Source organism: Adiantum capillus-veneris, chromosome 21 (genome assembly GCF_014529385.1).
Source record: "Adiantum capillus-veneris isolate H3 chromosome 21, ASM1452938v2, whole genome shotgun sequence".
NCBI lineage: Eukaryota > Viridiplantae > Streptophyta > Polypodiopsida > Polypodiales > Pteridaceae > Adiantum > Adiantum capillus-veneris.
In genome coordinates, this window is record NC_140951.1 from 121,258,870 (window position 1) to 121,271,526 (window position 12,657).

Sequence of the window (12,657 nt, forward strand, 5' to 3'; positions counted from 1 at the left end):
ATGCTAATGCTAAAAAACGGTGGTCTAAATTGGGCTGAAAATCGCTGGTCTGATGAGGTTACAAACACTGAGGTACTGAAGTGAAAACGTTGAAGTGCTGAAAACGGCAGGTGCTGCTGGTACTAGTGTTGCGGGTCCTGCAGGTGCGGGTGTTGCGGGTCTTGCAGGTGCTGCTTCTACTTCTTCTTGCCCTAGGAGGTGATCCCCTAGGTCACTTATAGAGCAGATTCTTGTTAGGTCAAGCAGCCATAAATTCAGCCTCCACGATCTTCACAAATTAGTGCTTAAAAATGTCACTTCTTATTAAGTCACTTAAGGGACTGTTACATGCCTACATGCCTATATGCTGAAGTGAATGTACAGTGCAAGAGAGGGTATGCAACTATGACCAGCCTGGACATGCACGTCCTGCTAGAGGCTCACAAAGTGCCAGGCTAGATCCTAAGCTAAACTAAGATTGACGCTAGACTGTAGCAGAAGCTTGTCCACATGGCTCAAGTGAAAGGCGCACGTGACACCTAGCGTGTGAACGGAAGAAACCAACGGAGATTTTGGTAAATTTCTGGCGGAGAGTCTCGATAGAGCGGCGTACAAACGTCAATGGCAGGTTGCAAAGTGTCTAAAAAGGTTTGATTGCGAACTCCAAAGATCCGAAATATGTGAATCACTTGAAGAATTACCCGATTCATGAGATTGACTCAAGATGGCGAGAGGCTGTCGATTCTCCTCTCATGCCGGTAAGGCAATAGAAAGAAAATCCGAGTGCAGAAAAGCAAAAATTGTACTTGCAGAAAGTGTTTGAGAAAGCTCTCGAAAAGAAGACAAACTGATTATTGAAAGGCTTAAAGCACTCTCGAAAGAAGAGGAAATCAATGGATTTCCCCAGTTATTTGGGCCAGAAGTCGACTTTTGAGGTGGTATAAGAATAGTCATGGGCATGGTTTTCTTGATTGAAATGTGAAAAGAAAAGATATGAAACTCATAGTAGTAAGATTTAGTAGGTCAAGACATCCATGAAAAGATCAGCACGGCCTGGATGTGATTGCTATATGGTTACAATGATCATCATTTGAATCTAAGACCTCGGGGGGTCATTTAATAATTATGTGACTATCACATGAGTAGGAGGGGTTATTTAAATTTCTTGTTTTCTCACATTTTCACATACAAAAGGGTACCGTAAAATAAAATTGGAAAAAAACTTTATAGATTGAATAGGAAAAGGGTTTAATATATTTATGAAAAATTCATACATAAGGAGTTTTAAAAACAATCCTTGAACGCACGTGATATACACAATTTATACATAATGACCCCCCAGAGCTGAGTCTGAGACCCTCGACATAAATGTGATTGATCAATGATTGATCTCATTGTAGAAGTGCTCGATTTGTGGAAGTCTAGTGCATAGGTACATAGAGTCAATGTCTATTGAAGAAAGTTTCTCTCCTTTGGCTGTTTTGTAGGTATAATCGAGTGCAATTACAATTCTTTCAAAAGGAGGAAATGTCGCAAAGTGATGACGTGGCGTGCCGAACTAAGGAAATGGCCAAGAGGATAAGGAAATTGAACCCTGAAAGTGTGACCGCGGGGCCTAAAACAGAGTGAGGGGACTTAATCCTAACCTCTACCAACTTATGGAGCACCGGCCGAGGGCCCCTAAAACTTCAAGTATCAGAAGCTTGATCGATGGAGTTGATTTTCGTGAACGCATTGACCACTGACATGACAGACTGTACGGAATCCTGTGATTTGCGTTGATTGCTGACATGGCACTGCTATATGGATTTTCGTAGATTATGCTGAACGCTTTTGGCAGCTTTTGCGTGAGCTTTTGGTCGCAAAAGCTTTTGGGTGCAAGAGCTTTTAAAATTGGAGCTTCTGGGACTCTGATTTTGGGCATCCCTTGTACGTTTATAAGGACCCTTGTACATTTATAAGGACTCTCTTCTCCCTCTACTCAAGTTCAGTTCAGTTATTTGCAGTTTCTGTTCGTGTGTTGCTATTGATTTCTTGCTTGGAGTGTCCAAGCCTATAACATCGTTCCCTTACACTGCATACCGAATGCTAGGCGCGAGTAGGCTTGCCCCTTTCTCAGCATTCCTTGATAGTCTATGGGTCACCCTACATGCTCTGCTAGTTTCCTTTCTCCAAGGTGCCCTGCATAGGACAAGCTTAACAAGCAACAAAATCTCTTGCAACTTCTCAAGTGATTCCTACAAAATCAACCAGCATAAAAATGCATTCAACACTTGGAGATATTCAACCCCTTCCATGGCTATGGGGAAAATTGGTGACAGTTGCAGATCAGCCCTACAATGGTTAAAATCAGTGACATCCCGAAGAGATATTTACCGTACTTTGTGCATCTCATCAATAATTCTCTCAAAGCCAATTACTCACGGTTAATGTATCCAAAAGACAGCCCGACAAGAAGCTAACATTGCACAACCAACATGATATCTCCTATTGTTGAGTACTCCATAATATCATCATCCATGATCAAATACGGAGATGCCCATTTCGGCTAGCATATTCACTATGTAGAGATACAAGCGCAAACTAGCATATGGCAATGTCAAGAGCACAACAGTCCTCGGTCTGAACTCTGATTTACGTGTATCAACTTTCAAGCATGCTCATCCCTCCATAATGTCTGTATGATAGGATGTAACTTCTCTCTGTAAAGCATGGCAATTCCTCCTCACCCTCTATTAGTATTCCCATTGAGACTACGGGGATGTTTCTTGTCTTACATTCATGAGTTTTTGAAAACAGAAAGGGGAGTCGATTTTTCGAGGGTAAGAGAAGGCGCCCAGATTTGAGTTGCCCGGGCCGTCGCTTAACCTAGAGAAATCACTTACACACTTTGTCAGATAATCAAATGTGTTCACACATACTTTCCAAGAGTCCCCAAATGCACTCACATGCACCAATGCCTACTAACATAGACTACTTCGCAGAAAAGTGACTTCTTTTTTCGGAAAGATACCCAAAAGCAATCTGCTTTTTCGGAAAGCAACCGTATTTCCTCAAAGCTACCTTAAACCTATCCCCATTCAAGTGCTTGCCTCTTACGCGCAACTCTTAACTCAGTTCATAATCTACTCAAACTGTGAATTATTCCGTGCTCAATGCTCCTGTCACCCACCATGTGACTCATCCGGATACCCATCACAAAGTCCCATACCGCTCGCGTGTATAAGTAGACCTCATAACCCATCCTACTTTTGTGTGCGAGCATGCATGCTTGCATGTGGGTGTGTGCGTCCGTGTGTGTGTGTGTGTGTGTGTGTGTGTGTGTGTGTGTGTGTGTGTGTGTGAGAGAGAGAGAGAGAGAAGAAGAAGAAGAATAAGAGTATGTTAACGTCGTAGGAAACTATCCCAACAGACCTTAAAGATCTATCCGACGAGGAGAGTTGAACTCAAGACCTGTTAATCAAGAGGGAAATGGCATAACCAATCTACCACACTTGGGTGATAGAAAGATTATACCATTTTCCTCTTTTTATTAGCACACACCCCCCCCCCCCCCCCCCCCCCCCCCCCCCGAGAAGAAGAGTATTTTAACGTCGTAGAAACTATCCCAAGAGACCTTATAGATCTATCCGACGAGAAGAGTTGAACTCAAGACCTGTATCGAGAGGGAAATGGCATAAGCAATCTACCACACTTGGGTGATAGAAAGATTATACCATTTTCCTCTTTTTATTAGCGCGCACACACACATACAAACACAAACCCGAGAAGAAGAGTATTTTAACGTCATAGGAAACTATCCCACGAGAGAGAGACCTTTTAGGCCCTAAAAATATGAGAGAGACCTTTCCAAGGCCACGCACATGTACAACAAATTGTAGGGATGCAGCCACGACAGAAATTTGAGGACGAGAACGCCAGGTCATTTTTGGCAAAATTCTTGCATTTGGATCCTATTACATAGCAGATCCGTAGCAGGAAGGAGATTCCTATTGAAAATGCAATAGGTACTGCTGTGGCAAATTTTCCTACACATGCTCTCTCTCTCTCTCCACACACACACATTTACCCACCCTTGTCAGCTTGACCTTGTTGATAATCTTCTCCAAGGAAAGTTTACAGGAACTTTGTGTGTGCGTGTGTGGGCGCGAACGCACGTGCACGTGTGTGTGTGTGTGTGTGTGTGTGTGTGTGAGAGAGAGAGAGAGAGAGAGAGAGAGAGAGAGAGAGCGCCAACCAGAAACACCAATGTTGTAGCCAAGCATGAGGCCGGCGGTTGCAGCGACAATGCTGGAGAGGATGACATGACCTGTAACACGTCCTTCACCCCGACGTCCTTCTTGCTCTTGCGGCATGGTGTGGGGGAGTGGGAGTTGGAGTGCAAGCAGCAACAATAAATCGGGACCAGAGTCAACACGTACAGAATCTTGTAGACGCCCGCTTTGGAACGCGCAGAAAAGGAAACATTCTCGTGGATAATTTTCGTTAAAGTACGTGACAAGGAACAATTGCGATTTCATGACACGGGCATGGGTTGGATGGGATCAATGGCCCACGCCTTTTTTGGGGAGCGAGGGCATCGTGGGCCGTTGATCTCATGATGCGTTCGAATTTATCAGTTTGTCCGAATTTACTAAAGTCGTCGTGAATTTACATAGCGACGGATTTATCATAAAACTCTCCTTTCTCCCATTGTTTTCAATGAGCACGTGCACGTGCAGGTGAGGTGGTTAAGGTGATAAGTTTGCAAAGGTGGCGTTCAGGGTTCAAGTCCGGGGGATGAGAGGGGGAGGGGAGATGGGGGTGTCCGAATTTACAAGTTTTGGCCCGCCCGAATTTACATGTTTTCACGAATTTACAAAAGTTGCATCGGACGGCTCATATCGCACCCGATCCCCGAAATGGGTGTGGGCCGTTGATCCCATCCAGCCCATGCTCGTGTGAGATAGTGAGCAGGGGGACCCGGGGTGCCCCAGCATTAGCAGGGTTAATAGCAGATTAGCAAAACTTTGGTCGCACTCACACACTCTTCGTAAAGCTTACAAAAATCGTGCTGAAAAGTGAAGCTGGAGATCGTTGCTTCATTGTCTAGAGATGGCGACAGTCACGCTGGTTTGATCTCGTCTAGAAAAATAGCTTAAAACCCCCTTCTCCAAAGTGATAGCGATGCTAACATCCGCGTTTGGTTTTCCTACCTTCATTGTAGGAATTACCAAATCTGGAGAACCCACTCTCCTCACTGCCCCCACTGCCCTTGAGTGCGACCCGGCTCAATAAGGATAAAGAACGTGCAGCTTGGTGAACAAGCGTTGCTGCCACACTAGCTTCCAACTCGAAGTTTCCACAGAAGTGGGCATTCAAGAGGGGCACCGTCATTTGTTGCATGGTTTTTATTGAGATTCATCTTCTCTTCTTTGTTGAAAGTTCCTACTCTTAAATAAATTAGAAACTTCTATATTAACCTTTGACTCTCTCTCTCTCTCTCTCTCTCTCTCTCTCTCTCTCTCTCTCTCTCTCTCTCTCTCACACACACACACACACACACACACACACACATTTTCTCATTGGAAGGTTTTGGGGATGTGGTTGCAGGTGAAGGAGGGCGGGCATGCGTTGCAGTGAGGTCCCGGGGAGTCCAATATTTAAAAATTGTATATAGCACATGCGAACAAGAGGTAACACCATTTTAAATGAAACAAGAAAATCTCACAACTTTGGGACTGATTTCAATGCCTATGTAGTTCTATTTCCCGTTTGATTTGAGAAATTTTGTTTAATTTGGGAATATTAAAAATAAGTTTTGTTGTTCAGTCATTGTACTACATTACACAAAGAGATAGATTCTCAAGAAAATGGTGGTGTTGAGAAACACCTTTTTGTTCATTAAATGTTTATTTTCATGTTGGTGTTAATAAACACCTCATAAAGAATACATAGGTAGGAAAAATCATATAAACACCAAGATATGAATATGAAATGCTATTCATTTTCTCTTATTAAGCTAGCTTGTGCCTTCTCCACAACATTGGATGGGATCTTAATTGCTTCTGCAAGTCTTTCACCCCTTGGAGTCCATGACCACACAACTACATCAACACACTCCCAACACTTTGGGTCAGCAAGGTTGCAGCACCAATTCTTTTTTAAACAATCCTCATACTGTTTCTGGATTGAGGGATTCCTTTTTCGATGTTTTGGTGACCAATATTGAATGAAAACTTTCTTGTAGTTAGAAGATGAGGTGTCAACATCAACGTCTGACTCTACAACTCTTAACCATATCGGATATTCTGGATTTGCGGGTCTGACAAGAACAAAATCCCCTTTCCTTACATCAATTTGAGGCCTAAAAGATTTCTATGACCTTGCATTTTTAGGACCAATATAGTGATCATTCAATTCTTCATGGTGCTATATGTAGGTGTTTCATGATAAGTATGTATACGTCCTATGGCCTTAGGGACATAGGGTACACATGTAGGTGTTTTAGGACGAGTATGTATACATCCGATGGACTTAGGGCCATATGATGCTTTATGTAGGTGTTTTGTGTTAAGTAAACATACATCCTATGGCCTTAGGGCCACACGGCACTACATCTGGTTGTTTCATGATGAATATATATACATCCTATGGAATTAGGGCCATAGGGCACTATATGTGGTTGTTTCATGATGGATATATATACATCCTATGGTCTCAAAGTCATAGGGCACTATATGTAGGTGTTTCATGATGCGTAGGTATACATCCTATGGCCTCAAGGCCATAGGATGCTATATGTAGGGAGTATGTATACATATTATGACCCTAGGGCCATAGGATGCTATATGTAGGTGTTTTGTGTTGAGTATATATACATCCTATGGACTTAGGCCATATGCTTTATGCAAGTGTTTTGTGTTGAGTAAATATCATTATTTGGCCTTTAGTCCATACGATGCTTTATGTAGGTGTGGCCATAGGGCACTATATGTAGTTGTTTCATAATGGGTATATAGCATCATATGGCCCATAGGATGCTATATGTAGGTGTTTCATGATGAATATGTATACATCCTATGTCCTTAGGGCCACAGGATGTTATATGAAGGTGGTTCACGATGAGTATGTAAACATCCTATGGCCTTAGGGACATAGGATGCTTTATGTAGGTGTTTTGTGTTGAGAATATATACAGCATATGGCCTTAAGTCCATATGAATATGCTTTATGCATGTGTTGTGTGTTGAGTAAATATACATCTTATGGCCTCAACGCCATAGGACACTATATGTAGTTGATTCATTATGGGTATATAGCAAGTGTCTCACGATGAGTATGTATACGTTCTATGGCCTTAGGGCCGTAGGATGCTTTATGTAGGTGTTTTGTGTTGAGTATGTATACTTCCTATGGACCAAAGACCATATGATGCTATATGTTGGTGTTTTGTGCTAAGTATATATAGACCTTATGGATTTAGGACCATAGGGTACTATTTATATGTGTTTTGTGGTGCGCTATACATACATCCTATGGCCTTTGGTCCATAGGGTGCTATATATAGGCGTTTCATGGATGAACATATATACATCCTATGGATTTAGGGCCATAGGTTGTTCTATGTAGGTGAAATAAAGGGCGTCACATAACCATGACCCAAGATCGATAGGTGGGTCAAGAAGGGCACCATAATGCTACTTGTCAGGCATCCCAAAGATAGACCCTATGGACCTAGGTCCATGTGCTCGTGTTGCATGCGCAAATATGCACATGTTTTTGCCCATAATGTCGTATATGTAATTTACATTTGGATCAAAGATGATTTTAAAACGGTGCAAGCGAGAGCCCGTCAGCACGTATGGAGGTACGTAATAGTCGCACGCTTGAATATGCAGGAGTGACTGTGTCGCAAGCGACATAAAAGGCAAGAGTACAAACACGTTTGAGTGTATTTGTATACCGCACATTCAAAACTAAAGAAAAACCCAAGCTTTTCCACAATGGATTTCCAAGCCCCTTGATCGGTATCGGGCAAAAAAATGGCGCATATTTTTTGAGGCAAAATTTATCAATTTTGGCCCCGATGTTCGAATTTGCTTCATGGGTGTCGTTCCACTCGTAGTGTTGAGATATTCCAAACCGATGAGCTATGCCACGTGGCGCATCCATAGCCATTGATCCTATCTAGGGCCCCTATCTCAAGTAGTCGTGTGGATGTACATCCGTCTAATATATTTACGTCTTTGAAGGGACAAAAAAAAAGGCTGTATGCACATATCACATGATCAAATTTGTGACCTCATTGCGTAGGTGCACCTTTGCAATCCATTCTAGTATATGCCTACTCTTTCAAGTACTATTTTTAAAAATATGCGTATGTTACACGTATGCTCACACTTTAAAAAAATATCTCATGCCACACGTGCAAATGCATGTGCAAATTAAATCTTTAGAAAAAAATCAAAATTCTAAGAAATTTTGATTTTTTTTTGGCTTACCCCAAACTTTTACAAAATGGGTTTTCAAGTCCCTTGGTCAATACTACACCAAAAAATAGCACAACTTTTCGAGAGAGAATTTATCAAATCTTAATGTATTTTTCAGTATGGGAAATTGGGTCCTGGGACAACCAAAATGACCATGTGTATCATTTAACTCGCCGCAGCGAGATATGGGCACTGGCCAAACCTTGCGCCAGCATTTTCAAAAAGTTTCATACTTTTTTTTTTTGGAATCGTCTCGCAATTTCGGGGGCGATGAGATAGGTCTCACTGTGTGAACCGGCTTGAGCGCCTCAAAAACTCAATTTGAGAAAAAATTTATGTTCTTTTAATTTAAGTTTAGAGTTTAGGCCTTATCTCTTCCTCTCTCTCTCTACCATACACACACACACACACACACACACACACACACACACACACACTCTGTCTCTGTATGTGTCTCATTACATGCACTCCATCGCCACTCTCTCTTTGCTGTCGTTGTCGCCGTCGCCGCGCTCTCTCCCACCCACCATCATTGATGGATTGGCATATGAACTTTGGTTCGATTAGAGGGCACCCTATGGACCTTGGGCCATAGGATGTTAGTGTAGAGGCTCTAGATGGTTATTTAGGCCATTCACGGGCTACTACTTTGGCACCCTATGGCCCTAGGGCCACAAGGTTTCTCTAATGTCATAAGAGATCCTATGATTCTAGTGCCATAGCATGGCCTAGGTACCCTTGTAGAACCATTTTGTTGGCACCCTTTGAACCTAGGGCCATAGGGTTTCTCAATACATAGAGGGGACTCTATGGTCCTAGGTCCATATGGGTGTATTAATATCCATCTTGTCTAAATATATGTTGTTCTTTTTACAAAAAATGGCTCATAAGAGAATGTCAAAGTCGGTTGATGCAACAGGCTCAACACCAAGTTCTTGGTATCTAGATTTTCACTTACAGAATGGTGGAAGATGAGAAAGTCCACTTGTTCTTTCAAGATAAAGAGAAATTGCCCTTCAAAAACTATGGGATTGTTAAGGAGATAGAGAAAGATTGTTTAGATCTTGAAATGTCTCCATGTCTTCGAGTAAAGCTACTCAATGGTGATTCCTACTTGTTGAAGCCTATGGGCTTTGCTCAAAACTTGGTGAAGATTGATTATGATGGAGTGACAATGTCAAAAGTAGGGTGGGTAGAGCTTAAAGAGGACACTCCAAGTGAGAACTTCATAGAGTTGTATATTGAGGGATTTAAGAAAGTCACTCGGTACTTAGGTAAATTGAGCAGCACAAAGAAGAATAAGAAGCGAAAGAATGAAGACATAGTCAACTCCATGGGGCAAGATACTATACAAAGATAGATCGTTCAAGTTACCACCATGTGCGTATCCTTTTGCAAGATATATCTAAAACTACTTTTAGAACATGGTTCAACCATTTTGAATTTTTGGTTGTGCCTTTTGGATTAGCCAATTCTCCAGCTACATTTATGACACTCATGGATAGTGTCTTACATCCCTATCTTGCAAGATATATCTAAAACTACTTTTAGAACATGGTTCAACCATTTTGAATTTTTGGTTGTGCCTTTTGGATTAACCAATTCTCCAGCTACATTTATGACACTCATGGATAGTGTCTTACGTCCCTATCTTGGAAAATTTGTTGTGGTCTTCCTTGATGACATTCTCATTTATAGTAAGACTGAAGATGAACACATAGAACACTTACGATTAGTGTTGGAACAGCTACAAGCTCACCCTATATATGCTAAGAAAAGCAAGTGCGATTTCTTTAATAGAGATATATTACCTCTGTCATGTGATATCTTATTCTGGCATCAAGATGGACACTGACAAGGTCACTGCCATTCTTCGATGGCCACATCCCAACACGGTTGAGGAGCTTCAAATATTCTTAGGCATGGCTGGATTTTATCGAAGTATATCCGTGATTATGCCAAAATCGTTGTTCCTATGACGGATCAATTTAAAGCAAAAGGTAAGACCTTTTTTTGGGAAGAAGTCCAAAAATGCAGTTTGGAACAGCTCAAGGTAGCTGTAGCCACTGCTCCCATCCTAGCAATCATTGATCCACTTAAGCCGTTTGTGGTAGAGATTGATGCTAGTGATAAAGCAATTGGTGCGGTACTTCTCCAGGAGGGAAGACCTATAGCCTTTGAAAGTAAAAAATTAGATAAAGCTCAACAAAATTATTATGTCTATGAGAGAGAGCTTTATGCCATAATTCACGCTTTACGAAAGTGGCGACACTATTTATATGGTGCCGAGTTTGAAGTGATTTTTGACCATGAGAGTATAAAATGGTTTATTGCTCAAACGGACTTGAAGGGCCGTAAAGCTAGATGGACAAAAATCCTTCAAGATTATGATTGTAAGCTACAAAATTGCAAGGGGCGATATAATGTAGTAGCGGATGCACTAAGTCGGATACCTCAAATTAATTCACTTACTTTCACAGAAATAAAGAGTGGATTTTTGGAGTCATTACGTGGCAAGTGTGCACACGATCAATTATATGCTAAAGTGTGGAGTGCAATTTTAAAAACGGATCCCTCTTACTCACATGTCTTCGTACAGCCAGATCAACATGTCTTTGCACGTGCAGATAAAAACTCCAGCACACAGACCTCCACCCCTACTCAGGAAGAGCTTAAGTGATGGAAGAATTTTTCCATTGATGATGGCTACTTACTCCACAAGGGTCGAGTATGTGTGCCAAAGAACTCAGACACTAGGCACCACAAATCTTATTTAAGTGTCACGATAGTCCAAGTGCTGGTCATCCAGGTATTCGTAAGACGTATGCCTTAGCTCGACGACAATTTTATTGGCCAGGCTTACATCATGATGCTCAAGAGTACGTACTAAATTGCCAACAGTGCCAAGTAAATAAGGCAGAGCGCCTCAAGGTAGGTGCTTTTACATCCTTTAGAGATTCCACAAGGTAAGTGGGAGAGTGTCTCTATGAGCTTTGTAGTAGCTAGGACTACCTACTACAATCGTGGCCATGATGCCATATGGCTAGTTGTAGACCGTCTAACAAAGATGGTCGATTCATTCCCACTAAGACTACGATTAAGATACCGAAATTAGCATGGCTATCTATAGAGCATATATATAGACTCTAAAATCTTCCAGCTAGTATCATTAGTGACAGAGATTGAAAGTTCGATAATCACTTCTGGAGAGCTGTGTTTCAAAAGTTGGGAACTAAACTTAATCTAAGTACGGATGATCATCTAGAAACAGGATGGTCAAACCGAAAGATTTAATCAAGTGCTAGAAGATATGCTACGAGCGTACGTTAGCAAGAGCACAACCAATTGGGAATACTTTTTATCTATATTGGAATTTTCTTATAATAGTTCCCATTAGTACCTGAAAATTTCAAAAAGAACACACTTTGTTAGCCTTTTGATACTCCACAAAATTCAAAATAGCCAAATTAGCCATGCAATTCAAGCTCCACTTTGTCTCATTCAAACGTCCACAAATTTGATTTTGAGGAGACTTATCAGATGATGAGTACATCACTATTGGTAGGTTTGACACATCCATATTTCTATTTGAAGACTTGTTTCAAAGTCAATCATGTCCTTAGAAGTCAATCCAGATTTTTTTTCCTTGATATAAAAGTTAAAAAAAGCATTGATACATCTTGAGAAGTCTTGTTTCATTTTCTATAAACATTCATAAGATAAAACAAGCACCATAACCATTTTTTTCCCCTTTGAGTCGACATGCAGCTGTGTACCTCTAGCTTATCAAGTTTTCTCTAATTGCAAAGCCAAAGTTGTTGCATCGTTAGGGAAAATCTCCACTATCAAACTAAAAATCAAGTTTTGCTATGGTAGTCATCAATTACACACCTGAGATGTAGTGGATGTCTCCTCTCTTTGTGATGCTTGCACACTAGACTCCATAGTTGTCGCCATCGCAGGGGTTTATTGAGACACAATAAACTCTGAGGTTGTTGAGGGAGGCATATATGGTGTTTCTTGCTGAGCACGATCCTCCCTTTCCTTCACTACATCATTGTGTGTCATTTCTTCGTTTGGAGCAAAGGAGTCCTCGCTATACTCCAAGAATCACAGGGTGCTCGTGTACACAATTTTCTTGAAGTTAGGTGCCAGTTGCATGGGGGTGAAAATGCAATTCAATTCTTCTCATCTAGCAAATATATAG

The 12,657-nt window shown here is 41.4% G+C and overlaps 1 protein-coding gene across 4 annotated transcripts in view; it reads right to left on the minus strand.

Moving 5' to 3' along the window:
- Nucleotides 1–4,445, minus strand: part of LOC147431636 (sugar transport protein MST4-like) — a 72,684-nt gene extending 68,239 nt beyond the window's left edge. For 3 of the 4 annotated variants that reach the window (XM_086494162.1, XM_086494160.1, XM_086494161.1), the window contains exon 1: nt 4,217–4,445. In XM_086494162.1, coding sequence (XP_086350288.1) covers nt 4,217–4,334 — 118 coding nt within the window. In that variant the 5' untranslated portion in view covers nt 4,335–4,445. The remainder of the gene's footprint in view (nt 1–4,216) is intronic. The other variant, XM_086494159.1, reaches the window with a different exon arrangement.
- Nucleotides 4,446–12,657: the final 8,212 nt, after the last annotated feature.